This window comes from Lynx canadensis, chromosome A1 (assembly GCF_007474595.2).
Source record: "Lynx canadensis isolate LIC74 chromosome A1, mLynCan4.pri.v2, whole genome shotgun sequence".
Lineage (NCBI taxonomy): Eukaryota > Metazoa > Chordata > Mammalia > Carnivora > Felidae > Lynx > Lynx canadensis.
In genome coordinates, this window is record NC_044303.2 from 156747424 (window position 1) to 156770035 (window position 22612).

Here is a 22612-nt window from a genome sequence, read left to right on the forward strand (position 1 = left end):
AAACAGACATGGAAATCAGAATTACCAGACCAGGAATTAAAATAACTTTGATTACTTTGCTAAGGGCTCTAATGTATAAAGTAGACAGCATGCAAGAGCAAATGCGCTATGTAACTAGAGAAATGGAAATCTTGAGAAAGAACCAAAAAGAAATACTAGACATCAAAAATACTGTAACAAAAATGAAGAATGCCTTTCCTGGGCTTATTAGTAGACTGGACATAGCTGAGAAAAGAATTCTGAGCTTGAGGATACCTCAATAGGAACCTCTAAAACTCAAAAGCAAAGAGATCAAAGTCTGAAAAAAAAAAAAAAAAAAGAAGAAGAAGAACAGAATATCCAAGGACTGTGGGACAACTACAAAAGATGTAATATGTGTAATGGGAATACCAAAAGGAGAGGAAAAAGAAAGGATCAGAAGAAATATTTAAGACAATAATGACCGAGAAGTTCCCCTCAAATTACTATCAAACACAAACCACAGATCCAGAAAGCTCAGAGAACACCAAGCAGAATAAATACTTAAAACTATACCTACACATATCATTTTCAAACTACAAAAAAAAAAAAAAAAACAAAGGCAAAGAATTCCTGAAAAAAGCCAGAGGAAAAAGAAAATTACCTTACCTACAGAGGAACAAAGGGACGAATTAACATCCAGCTTTTCAGAAACCACGCAAACAAGAAGACAGTGGTGTGAAATATGTAGGAGTATCAAGGGGAAAAATACAAAACAAACAAAAAAACCCAAACGACCTAGAATTCTATGCCCTGCAGAATTATCCTTCACAACTGAAGGAGAAATAAAGACTTTCTCAGACAAACAAATATTGAAGACATTGTTTGCCAGTAGACCTGTCTTACAAGAAATGTTAAATGAAATTCTTTAGAGTAAAAGGAAATAATACAAGAGTGAAAACTCAGATTTACATAAAGTAAAAAAAAAAAAGACATTAAAGAAGGAATAAGTGTTGGTAATATAAAAAATTTTTATTTTTCTTATTCATAATTGATCTAACAGATAAGTTTGTTCAAAATAATAATACCAACAAGTACTCACTTATGGATATATATCTTATACATAACTGTACAAAAGTGGAGTCCCTTGTGACCACTGTAAGGTCTCAGGTTCCAGAAAATATTCAAGACCCAGAGGATATTTAATGCTTATGGAGAAACAATTTATACAAAGACCAAGGATATTGCACCAATCTGAAATTCTGATCCTTTAAAACACCCCACACAATTCAGGCTGTATTAATATGTGTAACACTTGTTTCAAGAGACTTGTCTGACCTGGTGGAGAAGGGTTTGCTCAATGTGTATATGAAGAGAAGACTAATGAGGAGTGAGTAGCAGTTTCACTTTCTCATGGCAGCACCTGAAGGCCATTGGTATCTTCAGTACAATGTTGTGCTAAGTGACAAAATGGTTCAAGAACTTAAGTGTTGAAGGACAAATAGTGGTTGAAGCATGTGGGTCAACAATTCTTTGTCATCTTGTGAGAGAATTCGGCTCTCACTTCACCTGAATAACTAAAAACCGGAGTGGTAGGGCTTCCAAGGTTATTTTTCTTTCAGTTCCATAAAGTCTACATCAGAAGTAATTCAGTCTTTTTAACTGGAAAACTGTCCCTCCTTTGGGTAAAGAGATCACAGTAGGAAATACATGGAAACTAGGAGATAAAATTTTAAGAGGAGATAATTATTAGGGAGTCTTAAGTGATAGATTCAGGTTTTAAAAATCATTATACAGTTATCTATTGGTATTTTTCAGGGATAATGACCAAAAGATGTAACATAATAACCTTAAACTAGCTAAAAAGATATTCAAGTAGTATCTAGAGGATAGTCAGAGTCCTGGAAGAGTGAAACCATGAATATGAGCAAGTTAGATTTTTTTATATGGATCCTAGGAAATATTTCATGGAAATGTAGTTTCTGAAACAGTGTATAAAAATGTTTGTAGGTTGAAAGCCAAATGTAAATGATGTAAATGGTTAAGGGACTAACAGTATAACCACTAGGTTCTCAGTCTTTGTTTTCCCAAGATATTAATAAGTATGTAATTTAAGGCAGGATATTAAGTATACAACAAGGTGAGAATCTATTCATCTGGCCCCAAGGTAGGGCAACCCATGAACACTTTCTAGTTACATATGCAACTTGCAACATCCATTCTATGTAGACAGAAGAACAATACAAATGGAAAAACATATTGTTCCCAAAGGAACGAGAAGACATACTTGCCTTATAGAGACACAGGTGCTGTGGTCGTAATAAACACCTTTTACGTTTAAAGAAAATGACTAGTAGTTTTGTGCATTGGTTTGCCAAAAAATGCATCCAAGAATAATATGTCACTAATGTCTTACTTGCTCAAGAGCAGAACATAATCTATGGTAAATATTAAACTAAATTTTTATGAGGGGACAGTTCCTAATAATAATTTAAAAAGAAAATCTGCATTACATAATTTCTCTCCCTCTCCCTCCCCTGCACCTTGTCCCAAGTATATTATATTTTGATAGGACTGAATGGTTAATGATTCCCCAAAGAAACTGTTATGCTTAAAAAGAAAATGTGTGATAAACTTTTACAAATAATAGACTCAACAAGAGCGACATCAATAAAACTTTCAAAGCATCTTTAAAGATATATTTAAGTATCCATAAAACACTTCTTTTACAAACAGTAAATTTTTCATACCTGGAATGTTATATAGAAAGTTCCATAATTGTTCTTCTTCCATGTAGCTCACAAAAACATTTCCAAATGTTTGTGGAGAAAAATTGCAATGGTACAATACTTTAAAGATGGTTTCTATTAAGCTGGATCCTTGGTTCAGATTATCATCTGTATCAGAACCTTGCTCTTGAAAGGTACATTCTTGGAAAGAATAAAATTAATTTAGTAAGATAGGTATCAGTGAATGTGATTAAATTCTTGTCACTTACCCAAAAATATTGCAGTAAAACTGTATTTGATTAATATTTACATAATAAGAGAAATGCCATATTCTTTCAGAGTAATGGCCCACCAAACTCAATATTGTTACTGAGATACTTAGGATATTTGTAGGGGGGAAAATGTGAGAAGGGTCACAATGACATGACCTCAAAGAAAGAGAGAGAGAGAGAGAGAGAGGGAGGGAGGAAGGGAGAGAGTGAATCACAAGCAAGCTCCATGCTGTCAGGGCAGAATCCAATGTGGGGCTTGCAGTGAGATCATGACCTGAGCTGAAATCAAGAGTCAGCCACTTAACCAACTGAGCCACCTAGACACCCACCAAGGTGAGTTCTAAGTCGGACCTCACCAACTGTCTAAGAAGGTCTGGATGGAGGGTGAGCCTCAGCTGATTTCAAATGTTTCTAAGGTTGGTGTCCTAGAAACCTGGTGAAAACCAATACCTTTTCGAGGCACTCCTCCACAAACCTTGGTCTTTCCCAGCTTGCACATTTCCTACACTTTAGGGCTTTTCTTCTGCGTTCCCTTTCATTCTTCTATTTCCCATTCCTTTCAAGAAGACTCCACTAGGGTTCTATTCTTTTAACCTTCTTCTTAAGTTCGTCCCTTCCCTGCTCCTCCACATGCAGGTCTAGCCCTTTCCTTTTTCTTTCCCTCAGCCTTCTGGACAAGACACTTGTTTGTTTAATGGAAAATCCCCCAGGTGTGTCTTCAATCGTGAAAGACATAAATATCAAGGAGTTGTAGATCTGTCTAGAGCATCCACTGTTCAAACAAAGGTCATCCACTTAGCCTAATCTTCCTCAGTCAATATTAATACCCAAGAGGTATTTTCCCATCAGATCTACAACTAACCCAGGCCTGCACTCTCTTATTGTTCTCCCTTTAATATGAGTCAACACTCCTGTCTTTCTCCACACTTCTAGCTAAGGAAGGAGGACTCTTCTCAGTGGTGAGTTTGGGGCCAACCTGACCACAGGGAGTTGCATTCTGGCCTGCTCTCCTCCTCATTAAGTCTATGAGGGCTGGTTCTGCCATTGCAAGGGAACTCCGTGGCTTTCAGCTCTGTTGGTGGCTTGGGGAGGTGGGAAGGGGGCAACTAGGGTAGTTGGAGGGACAGAAGGATCATCTTAATTCTGGAAAATGAGGCTGTGTGGGCAAGCCATATTTAAAGCCATATTTTCTGACCCAAGCAATAATAAAGCTGCTATTTTGAATTCCATCTGGCTCCCCTCTATCTATCAAATGTTTCATACCTTCTATAAACAAATACAAGAATTGAAAACAGATTGCCTTTTCAGTAACACTGAAGGGCTCTTTTCACTGCAGACATTAACTAGAACTAAACTTGTTAGCGCTTCAAAAGAGGGTGGTATCTGGGGAGGAGCTCCCCCACCAACCCCACCAGGAGCCTGTGTTTACTGCTACCACAGATTTACACATACATGGTGCACTAGCACTTTGCTTTCCAAGACTGCTTAATTTTTACTTTCTACAAAAATGCTGCTAATGACAAGCTCCTGCTGAGTCACTAAAATGGATTTGGCAGCAATGTTGGTGAAGAGAGTGCCATCAGCTGAGGGACGCTGAATTAACCAGGCTCTAACGAGCATCCCTAACCAAAGGGAAGAGGCTGAAAGACTCACTTTAGACATAGATATTAGAGAGAAAGTGCAGGGATAGAAAATGTAGCCTATAAAACCAGGATTCAACACCTAAAACACCAGGCTGGTAAATTGATACCTGAGAAAAAGGGGGCGGAGTGTCATGTGAAAATGGCTTCAAAGAAGCACTAAATTTGAAAATCACAGCCTAGTTCACTGTAAAAATTAATAACAATAAAATCGAAACCTGACTTGAAAATTGGTTTGGAGTCTACTGCATAGAAGGTAACAATAGATACAAAGATCTGCCATTTATTTACAAGTTTTCAGTTAAACGTGACTTGATTATTACTTTTTCCTCCCTCAATGTATTCTTATTTTGGCAAAATTTAAATTTTAAAAACAAAGTCTCATGATATGGGTCTATGAATTAAACTACAAAGACAAAACAAAACAAAACAAAATCATTCTTTTTCAGAGATTTTCTTTCCCAAGTCTTTCCTGGGAATTATTTTCCTGCTTTCTGTTCTAAAATTCTCATACGCAAATTAAAGCACTTACAACCTTTTCTATGCTGTTTTCCTCAATACCCAAATAAACTAAACATCAGATTTCTACCTCTTTTGAACAACCACAGTCCCAAATTCAGGGCTGTGATTAATGGTGAGATGGGAGACAGGCCTTTATTGAATACCCACAATGGTGCTGGCTCTCTGCTCACTGTTTTGCACGTATTTACCTATTTATCTTGATCCTCACAAAAACTCTACTAAGTGTATATATTTTTTAAATGTTTATTTTTTAGAGAGACTGCACGCGCATGTGCCAGCGAGCAAAGGAGGGGCGAGAGAGAGGGAGACACAGAATCTGAAGCGGGCTCTGCACTGACAGCAGAGAGCCCCATGCATGGCTCAAACTCAGGAACTGCGACATCATGACCTGAGCCTAAGCTGGACACTTAACCAACTGAGCCACCCAGGCGCCCCAAAAATCTACTAAGTGTAGATTATCTCTGTTGAGGGAGCCTGAGGCAAGCTGAGGGCAAAACACAAACACAAGCTAGCACCGCCCTGCCCCGCCCCCCCAAGGTGGGATTCCTGTGATATTCCTTGGACACCTCTGGCTGCACAAAAACAAGAAAGGACAAAAAACAAATGGTTAATCTGATTAAGAGTCTCCACCAGTTTACCAGAAAAAGGCAATCCTATCAAAAGCCTAAAGTCCGGGAACTCCTACTGTCAACGTTAATGCTTTTGTTAGGGGGGAAAACAACCTTAACTTGACAATACGTAGGCCTCCAGTAAGTCTTTAGCATGTGAGAGTCTCTTTGGAAATTCCCTCTTTACTTTATCTCCCCAGACTCCATAAAATGGTGCCCCACAGTTACAGTGCAGCTTTTCCTGCCCGTTGGTCCTGTCTCCCGGCTTTAATAAAATCACCTTTTTGCACCAAAGATGTCTTTAAGAATTCTTTCTTGACCATCGGCTCTGGACCCCACAAACCCCCCACCACCCCAAAACTTCATCAATCTCCATTTTTTTTTAACGAATAAAGAAAATAAGTCTTAAAGAGGTTGATGATAAATAAAATACAAAAGTTCTCTACAAGTCATCAAGAAAATAGCTACATTCAAGAGAGATTTATAATTGGACAATTGACTCCAGTGTCTTGAAAACTGATCATCTTTATAGAGAAGGCACAGGTAGTTCTGTGTATTTGAAAATTATTATGTAATATCTACAAATTTATAAATGTAGAGAAGGCACAGGTAGTTCTGTGTATTTGAAAATTATTATGTAATATCTACAAATTTATAAATGTAGATAGGCAAACCTCTTTGAAACAGTTTTGGCTCTATCTACCTGTATCTACTAGGGTTCCTCTCCATACTTTTTATAAGATTTTCTCCAAAGTGCATTTCATGGTATGTTAATGTAGTAGCCCATATGTTCTGGAAGTGCTGGCTTCAACAATATTAAATAGTTTTGTTTTCTGCAGGATTTCTCAGAGGCTTTAATTATTCATGAGCCCTGTGCCTCTCCAAGAAGGGATTTTAGTATATAGTGTTTTAAAACATTTTTGACCATAAAACCTTTTTCTAGTATTACATTTAGCAGGAGTACTATTCTATAAAACTGAATCTCGGAATCCTGGCTCTACTGTTTACAAATAGACTCTTAAATTAACTTCAAGCCCTTTACGTTTGCAAATGAAAGTGAGCATTTCAAATGAAAAAGGAAGCAAGGTAGAAAGAAGTGCAAAGTTTTACTCTGCATAAGGAGATTGCCAATTTGAAAAGAAATCTGGTCACCAAAGTTGGATTTAATTTTAATTTAAATGAATCATTTTGGGGCAAAGAAGGATTTTGCTTTACCAGCAGACACTGGAAAGAATAACATGGGGCGCCTGGGTGGCTCAGTCGGTTAAGTGTCAAACTTTGGCTCAGGTCACGATCTTGTGGTTCACGAGTTCGAGCCCCGTGTCGGGCTCTGTGCTGACAGCTCGGAGCCTGGAGCCTGCTTCTGATTCTGTGTCTCCCTCTCTCTTTGACCCTCCTCCCATTCATGCTCTGTCTCTCTCTGTCTCAAAAATAAATAAACGTTAAAAAAAAAATCTAAAAAAAATAAAAAAAATAACAAAGCACAGCCAAAAGAGGTCTTAAAAAACCGATTCTTAGCCCACAGATTTATATCAGGTTCTAACCATCTGATTAAGAAACATAATGAAATTATACGACTGGCAGGCACCTTACAAGGAGGTCAGTAAATATTTGGTCAATAAATGAATAAACATTTGTTGAGTCAATGAATAAAAAGTCTTCTAGCATTTGTGACAATGGTGACCTAGCTTCTTTTTGAATACTTACAGTGGTGAGATTTCCATTACCATTCCAGGCAGCTGTCCCACTGCTGGACAGCTCAAGTTATGATACGAAAAGATAGGATTCAGGAAGCATAGAGGGAAAGGTTCGGACCTGAGGTCCCTGGGTGGGGAAAACCACATATTTTGGAACAATGCTGGGCATGACTGACCATAGCAAACTTCCTTGGGGGTAAGTTCCTCTTAAGCATGTAACAGACACCACCTACTCCCCCTCATGTTCCCATCAGGAATTTGACAAAAGTCCTGACTATAAAAATAAGTAGTAGACCATAGAACGGTACAGCCATAGACCATTATGGAAATGGGCCAATCAAAAAGAAATGCCTAGGCATTTAGAGTTACCTAGCCAATAAGGGTAGAACCTGAGAAGGAAAGTGGGGGAAGGGGAGCACCCCACCCTCACCACCAAAACCCGATTTACAAAAGACCCCTGCCTATTCTCACAGGCATTCACTTTCCAATGCCCCCTCTCTGTTAAGACAGCTTTCATACTATTCTTACTTTCTGTAAGAAAGTAATAAACTTTTGCCTGCTGCTCTTTTTATTCTGTGTCCACCTCTTTATTCTTGGAAGCAGGGAGACAAGGAACCCTAGGTATTGAGGGAAAGAATACTGAAACAAAGTTACCAAGCTGTTTTTCATTTTTAAGAAACATTACACGATACTGTTATCAGAAAGGGGTATAGAAATCTACTCTCCTCTCTTTAGTAGATAAAGAAAAGAAGCACAGAGTTGTAAACAATTTCCTCAGGTATCATTAGGGATGAGAATTCAGGTTTTCTGACTGACAGAGTGACAGACAAATCCATCTCCTTCCAACTTACTCCCAAGTATTTCTACTTGCTGACGTGGACAGCTTTTTTTTTTTTTTTTTTTTTTTTTTTTTTTACATTCAGACTTAAAATATTCCAAGATAGCTATCCTGCCTCTTCTAGTCTTTTCTTCTCCAAATTATACATACCCAGTTCACTTAAGCAAGGTATGGCCTAGGTAACATCTTAGCAGTTTCACTCTTTTTCTTTTTTTTTAAGTTTATTTATTTTTGAGAGAAAAAGGGCATGAGTGGAGGAGGGGCAGAGAGAGAAGGAGACACAGAATCTGAAACAGGTTCCTGGCTCTGAGAGGTCAGCACAGAGCCTGATGTGGGGCTCGAACTCACGAAATGTGAGATCATGACCTGAGCAGAAGTCAGATGCTTAACCGACTGAGCCACCCAGGGGCACAGTTTTCACTCTTAATGGGCAATCTCCCTTTAAACAAGTTATGTCAAGAAAAGACCATGATATTTCAGGCAGGATCTGATGACCACTAAGCATAGGTAGATAATTGGTCCAAATTGTGCAGCTGGCAGCCCTAGGGAGTGAGAGATAAGTTTTGAGCTCCACCTGGACCCCCAATACACAAGGTCCCTAAATGGCTATACGGTAAATCCAAGTCAAAGCTATTTCAAAGGGAAATTGTAGGCAGATATCAAGCCTATCTACCCAGTGGGAATGTCTACTCAGACCTTGGGAGAGAAGTTAAAATTGTCATGCTAGCAGTATGTGCAGGTCTCCTCTCCAGATGACTACACTGCAGAGAAGTACTAAAGCCACCGTGGGAGCCTGGGTGCTGTACAATATTCTAGAGCAAGGGTTGGCAAGCCCAGGGGACAAATCCAGACCGATGCCTGTTTTCAACAGACTGATTTCTGTTTCAAGCAAAGAATGATTTGTATGTTTTTAAATGGTTGGAAAAAAAAATCACAAGTAGGATATCCTTTGTGACACACAAAATTATGTAAAATTCAAATTTCTGTGTGCATAAATAAAACTTCATTGGAATACAGCTGATGGGGCTCTGACATGCTACCTCAAATATGGTACCTAGGCATACTGAATATTTTAAACACTGGAAAGAGTTTGAGAAAACAGCAGAAGCAGGAAGGTCACTCTGACCTTCCCCCTGCTCTTCTCTCCTGAAACAGGACAGGTGCCCTCTCTATACCAGGAGGGTAGGAGCATCCCTGCCTCTGAAGTCAAAAGGATACTAAGAAGGATCCTAACAAATAGGCCCTGCTAAGTTTCCCCCAACTTACTAATTTCATACCCTTTGACCTATCATATTTCTCCATGACTGTCCATTCTTCATTGAACCTAGCATAAAAAGGCTCCAATTTAACTGTTTCTTTGGGTCACTCCTGTATCAGAAAGCAAGCAAGCAAGCAAGCAAGAAAGAAAGAAAGCACGTGGGCAGCTCAGCCAGTTGTGTCCGACTTCGGCTGAGGTCATGATTTCACAGTATGTGAGTTCGAGCCCCGTGTAGGGCTCTGTGCTGAGAGCTCAGAGCCTGGAGCCTGCTTCTGATTCTGTGTCTCCCTCTCTCTCTCTGCCCCTCCACTGCTCACACTCTGTCTCTCTCTCTCTCTCTCTCTAAGAAAAATAAACATTAAAGAATTTTTTAAAAGTGAATTTGTATTCTTTTCCTCCTGTTAATGTATCTTTGTCAGTTGAATTTTCAACCCGTTCAGAAGCCCTAAGAGTGTTGAAGAAAACTTCTTCCTCCCCTACACAGCCATGCTCATTTGCTTATGACAGTGGTAGAGTTTGGTGGCTGTGACAGAAATGGTAGAGTTGACAAAGCCTGAAATGTTCACTATGTGGCCCTTTATACAAAAGTTTGCCAGCTCCCATTCTAGAATACTGGAAGAAAGTGTACATGTATTCCAAATAATATAATAGTGAAGGACATCGTCCATCTACTCCCAAATAACTTACTTCAAGCAAGTAGCCATCCGCTCTTCAGAGCAGCCTTTGCCTATTACCCAGTCTGTCAATCTTTCTTCAGTCATTCTGTTTTATAAAAGCACTCCATGGCACTTATTAGCAGCTGAACTTATCCAATTTTTAATACCTCCTTACTTTATAAGGTCCGTCCTCTCCAATTTTCCCCAGCAATTAATCCCCCCGAATGTAAGGGCACTATGGCATGTCACATTTACCACTCTATCTCCGACTGAGAACAGTGCCTCGTACCTAGTTAGAGCCCATTAAATATTAGTCTAATAGAGAACATATTTGTAAAATCAAGTAACCGAAGTTTTCAGAAACTAATTCAAAAGAATGTTATTTCTTATTTCTAAGAATGAATACCTCCATAAAGTCTCATGTTTTTATTTTAGAAATTTATTTAAAAACAATTGATATACTGTCACAAAATAATGGCTCTTCTCTCTGCTAACAAGGACCACTTAAATATCAAGTGGGCAATTTATTCAATTTCTCTGAATCCAAGTTTCATCATTTGCAAAATGGTCCTAATAATCCAAGGGTCATAAATGAAATAATATGTTAAATCGCTCTGAGTTGTTGGGGACAAAGATGCTACATAAATTCATGATAATAGTATCACTTGTAATATAATGCCCAATCATTTTGCAATGCTAACACTAGAAGCACATTAACTGCTAAAGAAGACACATGTTCCTATAGTTATATTAGACATTTTCTAGGTGCCATGAAGAGATAGAATATAAAATATTTCAGCCACTGTCAAGCCAGATTAGATTTGATTCCGTGGAAGAGAAGCATTATAGCAAAATTCATGCTCCCAGTCTCCCAAGCTGTGTGTGAAGGTTCCCAAGGAGTGTTACAATATTTAGAACTTGAGAATATTTATTTGTCCCAGTTCTCATCTTCACGTGCTAGCATCTTGACAGCTGCTCGGTCAATACCTTCTCAGGCACAAGGCCTTAAAGGAGAAACTCTATTTCCTAGGAAGCACTTAAATTTATGCTTAGACAGAGGGAAGGATTACTGACAAGCACAAGGAGAGACCACTGCATAGGGACCACAGGAGGAGTGATTAGAAAAGAAAAATACATCAGATGTATTCTTCCAGGCATTCAGTATAAAAGAAGGAAAGAATCTAATACAAATTAAGTACCTACTAAGTGCCAAACAATGGTACTTCGTATTTACTTTCTTAAACCTTAAAATGAACACACAAGACCAATATTAGTACTCCATTTAAAAATGAATGAAACGGAATTGCTTCATGGAAATTTAATTGCCATTTATTCATTCACTCACTCATTCATTCAATAAATGATTTCAAGTACACTCTATGTACTAAAGAGTTGAGAAGGAGGCCAAGCACTGCGGATACAATGATGATCTATCTGCCCTCCTGGAACTTGCACCCACTGAGACAGACGTTAAGTACATAGTTACGTTAATTCAGCATTCGCTTAAAATTGTAACAAGTGTTACAAAAGGAATCATGGTAGGACCTTTTGGAACAATCAAAGATGACTTCCTAGGAAGTAATATTTAAGCTAAAAGAGGATTAGCGGCAGCCAGGAAAATGAAGAGGGAAGAGATTCTGGACACACAAAAACCACAACATTTCAAAGGTTCTGCAGCAGAAAAGAACTTGTCATACGGGCCAAGTAAAAGGTAGTTGGTGTTAAAGTACCTGCCTATTTTCTCACGACACTTCTGCAGGGCCCTTGCTGTTACAGATACACAAATCTAGGATGCACAACCTAGACCAGAAAATGCATATTAAGCTAGAGGAAAGCAGGATGCAGTATGTTGGATGAGTCAGCCACAGCCAGAGCACAATGGGTGTTGCTCATGTCTCAAGGAGAGGGTCCTTACCCTGTAAGTAGTGGGCAGCCACTAAAGGGATTTAGGAGGGGAGTGACATAATCAGATCAATACTGAGATCACGCTTTCTGGCTACGTGACCTTCCAGATAAAATGGTTTATAAATATTCCTAGGTAAATATTGTCTCCTTACAAGCCAGTAATACACTGGAAAGACAAGCCACATAGTCAGATTCTTCGCCTTCTATAGCAACTATAGAAGGAGTCTATAGACTCTTTCTTAGATAGCCTTGCTACTCAAAAGGTGGGCCAGGGACCAGCAGCAGCAGGGGCAGCATCACATGGGAGCTTGTTAGAAATGGAGAGACCCAGGCCCATCCCCAAACCTATTGAATCAGAATCTGCAGTTTTAACAAGCTTCCCAGGTGACACATTTGCATTTTAAAGTCAAGAAGCTTTGTTTTACTTAATACCCTATAAACACACCACCCTCAGAGAAACTCAGCAGACCCTAGGCAATAAGTGATAAATGTTTCTGGGACTATAATAGTTCTACAGAGCCCATTGATACTCTTTTTAAAATTTTTTTTTATGTTTAGTTATTATTTGAGAGAATGAGACAGAGCACAAGTGGGGATGGAGGAGAGAGAGAGAGGGAGACACAGAATCCGAAGCAGGATCCAGGCTCTGAGCTCTCAGCACAGAGCTGGATACAGGGCTCGAACCCACGAACCACAAGATCATGACCTGAGCTCAAGACTGGTGCTTAACCAACCGAGTCACCCAGGCACCCCAGAGCCCACTGACATTCTAAGCTAGTTCATCATCATTCTAGGACAGGATGGACACTTGGTTGGAAAAGACTAGGGCAAAAACACACAAATATGGTTCTACTGTTCCTAATAAGAATAGGGTACAAATCCAGAGAAGAAAAAAGACTGAACAAGTCGGAGTACAGATATCATCACCAGCAAAAGCAGCTTAGGACATCGACGTTAGGTACACTGAGGGTATCAAGAGGGAGTATATTTTTACTTTTGGTCATCTCCTTCAAGACAGTCATAAAACAGCACTTTGCTCATACTTACAAAGTAAAACAACACACACACACACACACACACACACACACACAGAGTGTATAACAAACACTAAGTTTCTGCCATAACAGTGCTCTCATTATGCAAAAAAAAAAAAAAAAAATCAGGCTGATATTAACTGTAAAATAAGAGAATTTGAATTGATTCATTCATTTTAAGTCAGCCGTCCCTTTGTAGTGGTAGCAGTGTTTTTATCTAAGAGTTTTGGGTAATCTGTTTCTTGATTATCTTCACTTTGTTACAAGGCTGAAATGTACACACTGTGCAGTATACAGGCTCCTGACAGCTCCCAGGTTGTGCAGCCCTGCAATCTGGGAAACTCCGGTTCTGCGTAGATGCCAAGGGGTGTGGTGGGGGAAAGCACAATCTCTGGAAGTCAGCTGTCTGGATCAAATCCCGCTTGGCCAATCACATGTGACTTGGACATGTGACTTAATGTCTTTGTGTCTCAGTTTCTTCATCTTTAAAATGGAGATGAAAATTGTCCCTACCACAGAGAGTGGTTTAGGAGGATTTGTTCACTGAACACATGTAAAGTAGTTACAATGTCTGGAACATGATAAACATTACGTATTTGCTTGCTTCGTGTTGTTATATTCCAAGTGAAAACCACCAGAAACTCAGAAGTTTCACTAGGAGTCATTCTTGGGGCAATGGGCAAAGGAAAGAATGTTAGTCACACTTCATTCAAGTGTCACCAACAGGAAAAGGCCACCTGTTAACAAATATTTGTTCCTTTGTTGCCTCAAGAAACTGTTTGGGCCATGTGGTCTTCGTAAAGTAATTACCAAAACAATCACCCTAGGTTTTTAAAGTCAATAATCCAAAATAGTGTCTTACAACTTTAAAATCCTCTATAAACATTTGTAACTGAGAGTTTTTTCCCTCAAATTTAAGATGTCCTACCTTAAAAATAAAACCAACAAACATTATCTTCTAATGCCAACTGAACGTTACCCTAAGAATGTTATAAACTATCCCCATGTGAAATCAGTTTATGTTTATCAAGTTTTAGTCATGTAATCGTTCCCTGAAAATGCTACATTTTTTTATACAGGAGGAATTATTACCCATAGCAAAAACATGATTTCACTTCCCAGAAGTTTGGAGCCTATGAAGCATATATTATAGGTTAAAATTTTACCATTCCTTTATTAAATTTTGCTATTTTCCAAAATAGCAGTGAAGTTGCATCTCATACTATAAGACAATCATTTCTGTATATGACCTGCTGATGTTTTTTGTTTGTTTTGTTTTGTTTTGTTTGTTTTTTTAAGTAGCCTTCACACCCAGCATGGAGTCCAATGTAGGGCTTAAACTCATGATCCTGAGATCAAGACCTGAGCTGAGATCAAGAGTCAGGGCTTACCTGACTGAGCTACCCAGGCACCTCTATGATCTGCTGATTTAAAAAAATAAATAAATACAAATTCTGATAAATCATTTTCATAGAGCAAAACCAAAAGCTACAGATATAAAAGAGATAAGTGGCATGTGTTTTAGCCTTTATAATACACGACTATGTATCAAAAAATCTGTACCTAACAGAATTTAATAACTGTTTCTTAGAGAAAGAACTTTGTTTTAAAATATGTATAATGAAAATATGTACTCAAAATCTCTTGATTCTTCTTCCTGAGCCAATTTAACACGAGTTAAGTTTTATCAATTAGACCAAAAAGACCCTATTTATAAAGGAAAACTCTCCCATAAAAAGCTGACAGTTATGTTGCTTGAAACAGCTAATTCAGCATATCTTATTCCAAAATTTTGCTTTTCTAAAAATATGATCAAACTTCTAAATTACCAAATGAGTTCTGAAATACTCTGAGAGTTCTAATCAAATGAAAAGAAAAGCTCTGCATAAAATATTACAAATTTATTTTTATGTACATAATAATTTCCATCTTAGTCTAGTTAATAAGATTCCCTGAGTATATTGTTTCTAACTTAAAGTGACAAGACTTCCATGGGAACTTAATAAGTAAGTCAATCAACTGATTAGTAAATTCCATCACTTCATTCTTACAGTATTTGCAGTAGTTAATAAAATTCAATACAAGACAATACCAGAACAGCCATATAACCCTGATCAAACACCTAACAATACTATATGTACCAGAAGGTGGATATAATATTTTTGGCAAGTAAATGTCGTTTTCATTTGGAAGAAAACATGGTTAGATACTCATAACTATGACTGCTATACTTAGTGGCTATATCATTATAGTCAGAAGGTTTGATCACAATTGGTTTTCCAGGCTGCTCTATATAACTCTACCGATAAGAGACCAATTCTATTCTGGGACCATGCTTGTGAGTTTCTACAATTATATTAGTGTAACTCTGTAGCCCAGTTGGATAGTATCCAGTCAGCCACCTTGCCTGAAAGCCCCGATTATTAAGTTTAAGGGAAGCTCTGTATTTTATATTCTAACTGATCATTGATTGTACAATCACTAGACTTTTCCTTTTTTTTTTCTTTTTTTTTTTTTTTTTTTTTTTTTTTTTTTTTTTTTTTAGACTTTTTCCATAAAGCATTGTGGTAACTTGCAAAGGAATATAAAAACTTGTGATCGGCCTAATTACTTAACTGGAAAGACCTGTTAAATACATGTGCATCAGAATGTCTTAGTTGATTCAGCCTGAGAGTGGGCAGATTAAAGTTCTTTCAGATTCCCCTAGCCCACGCCAGGATTTGATTTGTGTGAGTATTTATATAGGAAGGGCAGGGGACAGAAAGCTCCGGCTGGGTTCAGAATCCAGGTTTACCCACCATTTATAAGCTGTGTGTGTCTCTAGGCAAATGACATTATCTTAAACTCTAATGTCATTACTTTCAACATAAAGAAAACAATAGTATATACTCTATTAGGTTGTAAGAATCAAATGTGAAGTGCTTGGCACAGCACCTAAAACCTAATAAGCAAACAATAAAAGTTGGCTACTTAAGGAAGTATTTCCCTAATACCAGTTCTCTTCAGGAGAGTGGCCTTAGAGCCTGAAGTTAAAGAAATTGCTTTCAGATCAACTTTGTGAGATTTGAGACCCAAACAGTACTATCTGGAGGCAAAGGGAATAAAGTGAGATTCAGGGATTCAGGGTTTGGGAGAGGGGTAATCTATGAATTTCTGTTTGGAACACAGCAAGATGAGGAGTTGAGGTGACCTTTGGCACCACAAGATTTTATGAGTTTAGGAGCACCTGAGCAGGAGCAATAGTCTCACAAGGAGATCAGCAGTGAAGCACTTCCCCTAAATAAGTGGCTTTGGGGAAGCCATCATCAGGGTGGGTGGGAGAGGAGAATATGGGGAACTTGTTGTGTGCAGATCTGAGGAACTAAAAATTCCCAGAAATGACTGGAGCCATCTGGACAGGAGAACACTATAAGCCTCATTTATATACCAACAGGCTGATAGGGCCTGGTGACATCTGCCTTATTTATATACAAACACAATAACAACATAAGGCAGCATATACTAAAGGGCAAATAAGTTGCCAAGATAACAAACACCGTGAAGTTCAGGGGAGGAAGAGAACAGGGTCAACTAGAGCATTCAAAGGTCTGGAACATCAACTGGTTCTTGGATACTACTGGTGGAGGCTGGGCTGTCTATGGAGGGTCTTTCAAGTCGAAAACAAATGGGTGAGCCAAGGTGTGGAGGGAGCAGGTGCATGTAACTTTGAGGACAATGGGCTGAAATAAGTGTGCATATGTATGCAGGCACATGCACGCATATAAGTGAATAGTGGGGGATAAAAGGTTAGAAAACTACTCTTGGGTCACATTTGAATGACAGATGGATGGGAATTAGGTACTTCAGGTGATGAAGAGCTAGAAAAAAAAGAATGTGATGCATGAAACCTACAGTGAAGCTAGTGATTGATAAAGTTAGTCTGGCTTCATGTGGGGTATAGAATGGAAGGAGAGAAACGTATAGAGGTATGCGAAAATGGTTAGAAAACTCTTCAAAGATATAGCAGGAGAGCAGTGGAATATAATTAGATTGGCATAATTTCACTTACCATTTTCTAAAATAGCACTTACAGGGAAAAAAGTAAATCTAACTAAGAGAAGTATGGTCTTCTATTACTCTTCAATTTCCATTCATACTTTTCTTACAATGACTTCTCTATGTCCCAATGGATATGGCTGTAAGCCACAGTTTGCTTGTTTATAAATTACATAAGCCCTCCTCATGATCCACTGAAATTTCTAGTGTAGTTCTAATGCAATTTCTCTCTTTCTCTGTCTTCCTTTCTCTCCCTCTCTCTTAGATCTGGTTGAGACTTCTGTTTTTGACATTTAACTATGTTTGTATAATATTCTTGGGCATCTCAAACTCCAGATATTAATATATTTCTATATAATGATAGTTATGATAAACTAGAACCACATAAAAAGATTATATTCCCACATTTTGAGGTACTGAAAAAGAATCTTTTCAATAGGTTTATAAAGTGATTCAATATTTTGTTTGCAGCTAACCCCACTGACTGTTGATACAAGGCATTTGGTTTACATTCCTCTGCCCATGTTCAAATAGGGAAAAAAAATTCATTCAACTTGAGCAATGACTGGGTTTTTTAAGGACATTCTCATATACTCACTTGAGCTCTTCAGCAAGATTCTCAGTAAAAGACCATCTTGTTGCAGTAGGGTTTCCAGAAGCAGTTTCCAATTACAACCTGGCTGGGATAAGAGCAGTTTCAATTGACCCTCGGCTGTCAGTCGTCCAGATGATGGAGCCCTTTCGAAATGTAAGATAAAGATAGAGTAATGAAGTTAATTTATCTATGAAATTAATAGCCTTAAAGTACAGATGTAATGCTAACTCCTTTAAATGTCAATTCCTCCTAGATTACTCTGAAAATGCTTTCATGCTTGCTTACTTTAGGGTTGCTCTGGGAAGGAATTACATTTAATCTCAACTAGCTAAAAGCAAATTAACATTTGGTAGCCTGCCAAATTTAAAACTGATACAAAATAACCATGCCTATATTTCACAAGACTATGTCTGTTTTTGTTTCATGGAGCAAATTGAAATTATTTATGCATTTATTTTAATTGCATTTATTTGTTCATTCACCAAATATATGAGTGCCTACTATGTGCTATTAACTCCTTTCATTATTCATGGAAAGAAAGTTACAGTGGGTTTTGACTACTTGTAATTGGCCATGTACTGTGATTGCTGATAAAACTAAAGGAATTCAAAGCTTCTGTCAAGGGTCAACTGTAATCTAATTATTTAATAGTAAAGCCTTAAATCAACATGCAATTATCAGAGCCACTGTAATAGTCACACTGCTACCTACTTGGGTAATCATTTCATCAAAGAGAAATAAATCCAAGGCAAATAGGCTTCTACTTGGGAAGTAATTATCAGTGTTGAATAGAAAATCAAAATCAGGTCTCCACATTACTACATTAATTTACCAATGAATTGGCAGGAGATAAGGAAGTAAAAGTAGAAACTGAAAACTGATAACATTATTCACTTTTTCCTTTTAAGATCTCAAAGTTTAGATTGGCTGAAGATCACAACATCCGAAATCAGCTTACAACCACAACAACAGAAAAGGCAGGAAATGATCGAACTCAATCTGGTTGCGACCATAAGGGTTGTGGGAATAGGGTGGCATTGGGAAGGAACGATGTGACTGAAATGGAAAGGTGTGAATGAGAGCACCATATGCTTAGGAGCAGAAAGAAGCAGAACAAAGGGTATTGCTGAGAGAGACAATTTGTCGCATAATTCCCGGATGACATTTACTGAGTAGTGAACCACCCAGTTACCAGCTTACTCAAGCCAGTGGTTTTCAAAGGTTGGGCCCTGGACCAGCACCAGCAGCATCACCTGAGAACTTGTTTAAAATGCAAATTGCCAGGCCTCATCCTATCAGAAATTCTGCGGTGGGTCCCAGAAATCTGTGTTTTAATGGAATATGACGCCCTCTCGGGTGTGAGAACCACTGTGGTAGGCAGTACTTTCTGGAGCACTGGCAGTAGGGACAGGCATACTTGATACCATTTCTCTTCTGTCTGTGCCTTTGTGCCCTTACAGGTCCACCTTGGCTGCCACCCATGCAATGAAATCCTCACAACCCTTTACTTACCTTAATCCCACCCATCCTTCAATTTGCAGCAAAAACATCACTTTCTCTGTTCAGTCTTCACTAAAAATTTCTCTTCATAGGAGTTTCTATCACTCTAAATTAAAGCACTTATGGCAATTATACACGTTTTAGCACTTTATTATTTCATCAAGTAAAGCTTTATCTGTCCACTCAGAGTCAGGCCTTGTCAGGATGCTCGTTTTATAACCCCAAAGCTCCCACCAGTAAACTAAGCTCATTTAAGGGCGCTGTAAATGTTAACTGATTGACTCATATGCTCACAGATGGGTAGGCAAACTCTTTTTAAAAAAGAAGATACTTTGTCACAAGGCTGATTTGAGCAGTGAGAAGATCTGAAGATATAAAATGAAATTTCAAAGCACCTTCCCTTGGTTTGGCTTGGGTTGGCTTGTGTGGCATCTCACAACATTATGATGCAAAATCCTTCAGCCTTACATGAACTTTGGACCCACCCAAAGTGAGATTCTCTGATAACATAACTTAAAAGAGAGAAATTCCTTGGGTAATTGATGGGTCACTTAGCTAGGAAAACTCCTGCCCTAGGTGGGTGCTGAAGAGAGAAGCGGGGAGTTAAACTTAACTCTCAGGCCAGAGGAATCAAGGCCTTCAGTTGAAGAGTTCTGAATTACTTTGGGTACTCCCAGGCTGGTCTGGCCCTTGCAGAAGTTCCAAACATAGTACCAAAGGATTACACTAGGTGAGTCCTTTGACTGAAACACTAAAGCAAATCTTCACAAAGGCTGTCCCTATTCCCATCCTAACTCCCAGGTGCTGACTTCTGGGAACTTGCTTGGGCTTCAATAGATGAAAAGCAACTAGTTGGTAGTAAGTTATATATTAAAAGTGACTTAATTTTTAAACACGTCCTACCTATATATTTCACTTGAGTTGAATGTTGATTTAAGGATACTTTTAATAAACTGAAAGATTTAGTTTGATGGAGTATTGAAAAGGAGGGGATTGTTGAGAGACAAGTTGAAGAAGAAGATAGGAGCCAGATCATGGAGGGCCTTATTAGGCAAAGTGGGGATCTGGGACTGGTTGAAGAATTTAAGGTACATGAGTTTCCTGATCTGGCTACAGTGTGGAGAGTGGATTGGAGGGGGTTAGTGTATTTACTCAGCCCTTTAGACGTGTAATAAAACAAAATAATTTGAAGGTCATTTCATACTACTACATCTGAATACCTGGTTATAAATAAAACCACTCATTTACCAGATGGGAAACTGTGTGTTGAAATGTACCTCAATTCTTGGATCTTTCAACTTATCACAGATTTTGAAATGTACAGTAGAATGACTCACTATGAGGAAAAATAAAATATTACAAACATTCCTCAATCACTAAGCTCCGAGTAATAAATGCATTGAGGAGTCTGTGTTGGGCATATGGAGAAGCATATGTTCCCTCATCCTTTGAGCTGGTAGAGCTGTGAATGTGAGATTAGCCTCACAAAAAATGACAGAAAGGGAAATTTTATACATATATATATTTTATATTTTTGTTTCAAATATGTACATGTTGAATTCCAGTATAATACAAAAAAAGAGAACAAAAATTTATGAATCCACTGGAACTCATAAAACTTATACTGGGAGACAAGATGAATTTATGGCTGGGTTTTTTTAGGCTTATACTCTAATAAGTGCTACATTTCTGGGGCATGAATTAGCCTAAAGAATTTTTCAAGTCCTAGTAGTAAGGAGCAATATAATAATAGGGTTCAATCATTACTGGTTATGAAACTAACAAATTATTTTTATAGAATCTTCATGCAAAACCTAAGCTGTATTTGGGTGTGTTTACTTTATGGAAGCTCATCAGGTAGTTCACTTGTAATTACTGCAATTTTTTAGTATGAACTCATACTGTAGTAGAAAGTTAAAAAAAAAAAAAAAATCTTAGCTGTGCCAGTATGTACGGGCCTGACTTCCAACCATGGTTGTGCATGAGGCACAGAACAAGAGAAGGCTCTGTAGCAGGTTCAGACTGCATGACCATGGGATCCACTGATCCTACTATATATGTTCCATGCAGATGCTGTCAGACTCGGAAAACATTGGAATGGACTCTAAAATTCACATCTTGGGAATAACACCCAGCAATGTTGGGGCACTGTCCTTCAGGATTTGATATTTACTTTGAACCAATAGCCATTATATGGTACTATGTCCCTAAAAGATAAACTACACGAGTCTGGGAGTCAAGAGTAAAATTAAAAGGGGCCCCCCTCACTGGTGCTCCTAATGATCCACTTGGGGAATCTGTGTTTTCCATTCCCACAACTCCCCATAGGTCCTGGAGGAGTAGAGGTTCTGGTTTCCATGGTGGGGTGAGCTGGAGTACACACACCTCTACCAGGGTACCATCAAGAATCCCAATAAACTTAATGTTACAGCTGCCATCTGGTCATTTGTGGCTTCTCATGCCAGTAGTCTAGCAGGCAAAGAAAGGAGTTATTATATTGGCAAGGGTAATGAACCCTAATTATTGAGGAAATGGAGTTGCTATTGCATAAGGGGAGCAGGGAGGAGTATGTCTGTGACTCAAGGGATTCACCAGGGCAGCTCTCAATGCCCTCCTGAATGTTAATAATCATAACCAGGACGCAGAAATAACAACATTCTGGTAAAGGAATGGTAGCCAGGGGTTCAACTCCTCAAGGATGAATGTCTCAGTGACTCCACTGGGCAAGCAACATAGCCCAGCAGATGTGATTGTCGAGGGTGAGGAGAAGTTGGAATAAGTCACAGAAGGATGTAATGATGATTATCATTTGCAGACTCGGGAATAATTGTAGTAGGAGATACTCTAGCTTGTCCCACTAATGCTACTGCAATAATATTTTTTTAAAGCTGCTTTAGCCAGGCATCACCTTGAAGAATCAATGGTAAGACTCAGAGAAATTAACATGGGTAATGAGTGGATTTCAGTAATGTAAGGGGTATACCAAAGCAGGTGTTGTTAATGTCCCCACATTCTCTTGCCCTTACCACTCACTTGACCTGGCCTGCATTTCTCTGCCTTCCAGCAAGACAAGTTGGAAGTGCCAGTGAATTAACAGCCCCAGAGCAGCCTTCAACCAATGACTGATGGAAGTTGCTATATAAATGCCTCAGTATCCTTGCTCCCTTGGTGGGATAATGCTGAGATATATGCCTTCCACAATGGCTCCAAGAATTTCCCCAGAAGGTTTAAGTTCTGGTTATTCCTTCGGTAGTTGGCTTGATTACATGAATCTTTATTTACTGTCTTTCTTTCTTCGTCCCACTTACCCACTCCCCTTCCAGGGTTTCCTCCACTTAGAAAATAAACTACTTTCACTTGAATCT

General features: G+C 38.5%; 1 protein-coding gene across 1 annotated transcript in view; it reads right to left on the reverse strand.

The window, feature by feature from the left end:
• Window positions 1-22612, reverse strand: part of KIAA0825 (KIAA0825 ortholog) — a 205447-nt gene that overhangs the window by 35714 nt on the left and 147121 nt on the right. Inside the window, exons 15-16 of the mRNA XM_030324862.1 lie at window positions 17751-17890; window positions 2709-2888 (exon numbers count right to left, since the gene is read on the reverse strand). Coding sequence (XP_030180722.1) covers window positions 2709-2888; window positions 17751-17890 — 320 coding nt within the window. The remainder of the gene's footprint in view (window positions 1-2708; window positions 2889-17750; window positions 17891-22612) is intronic.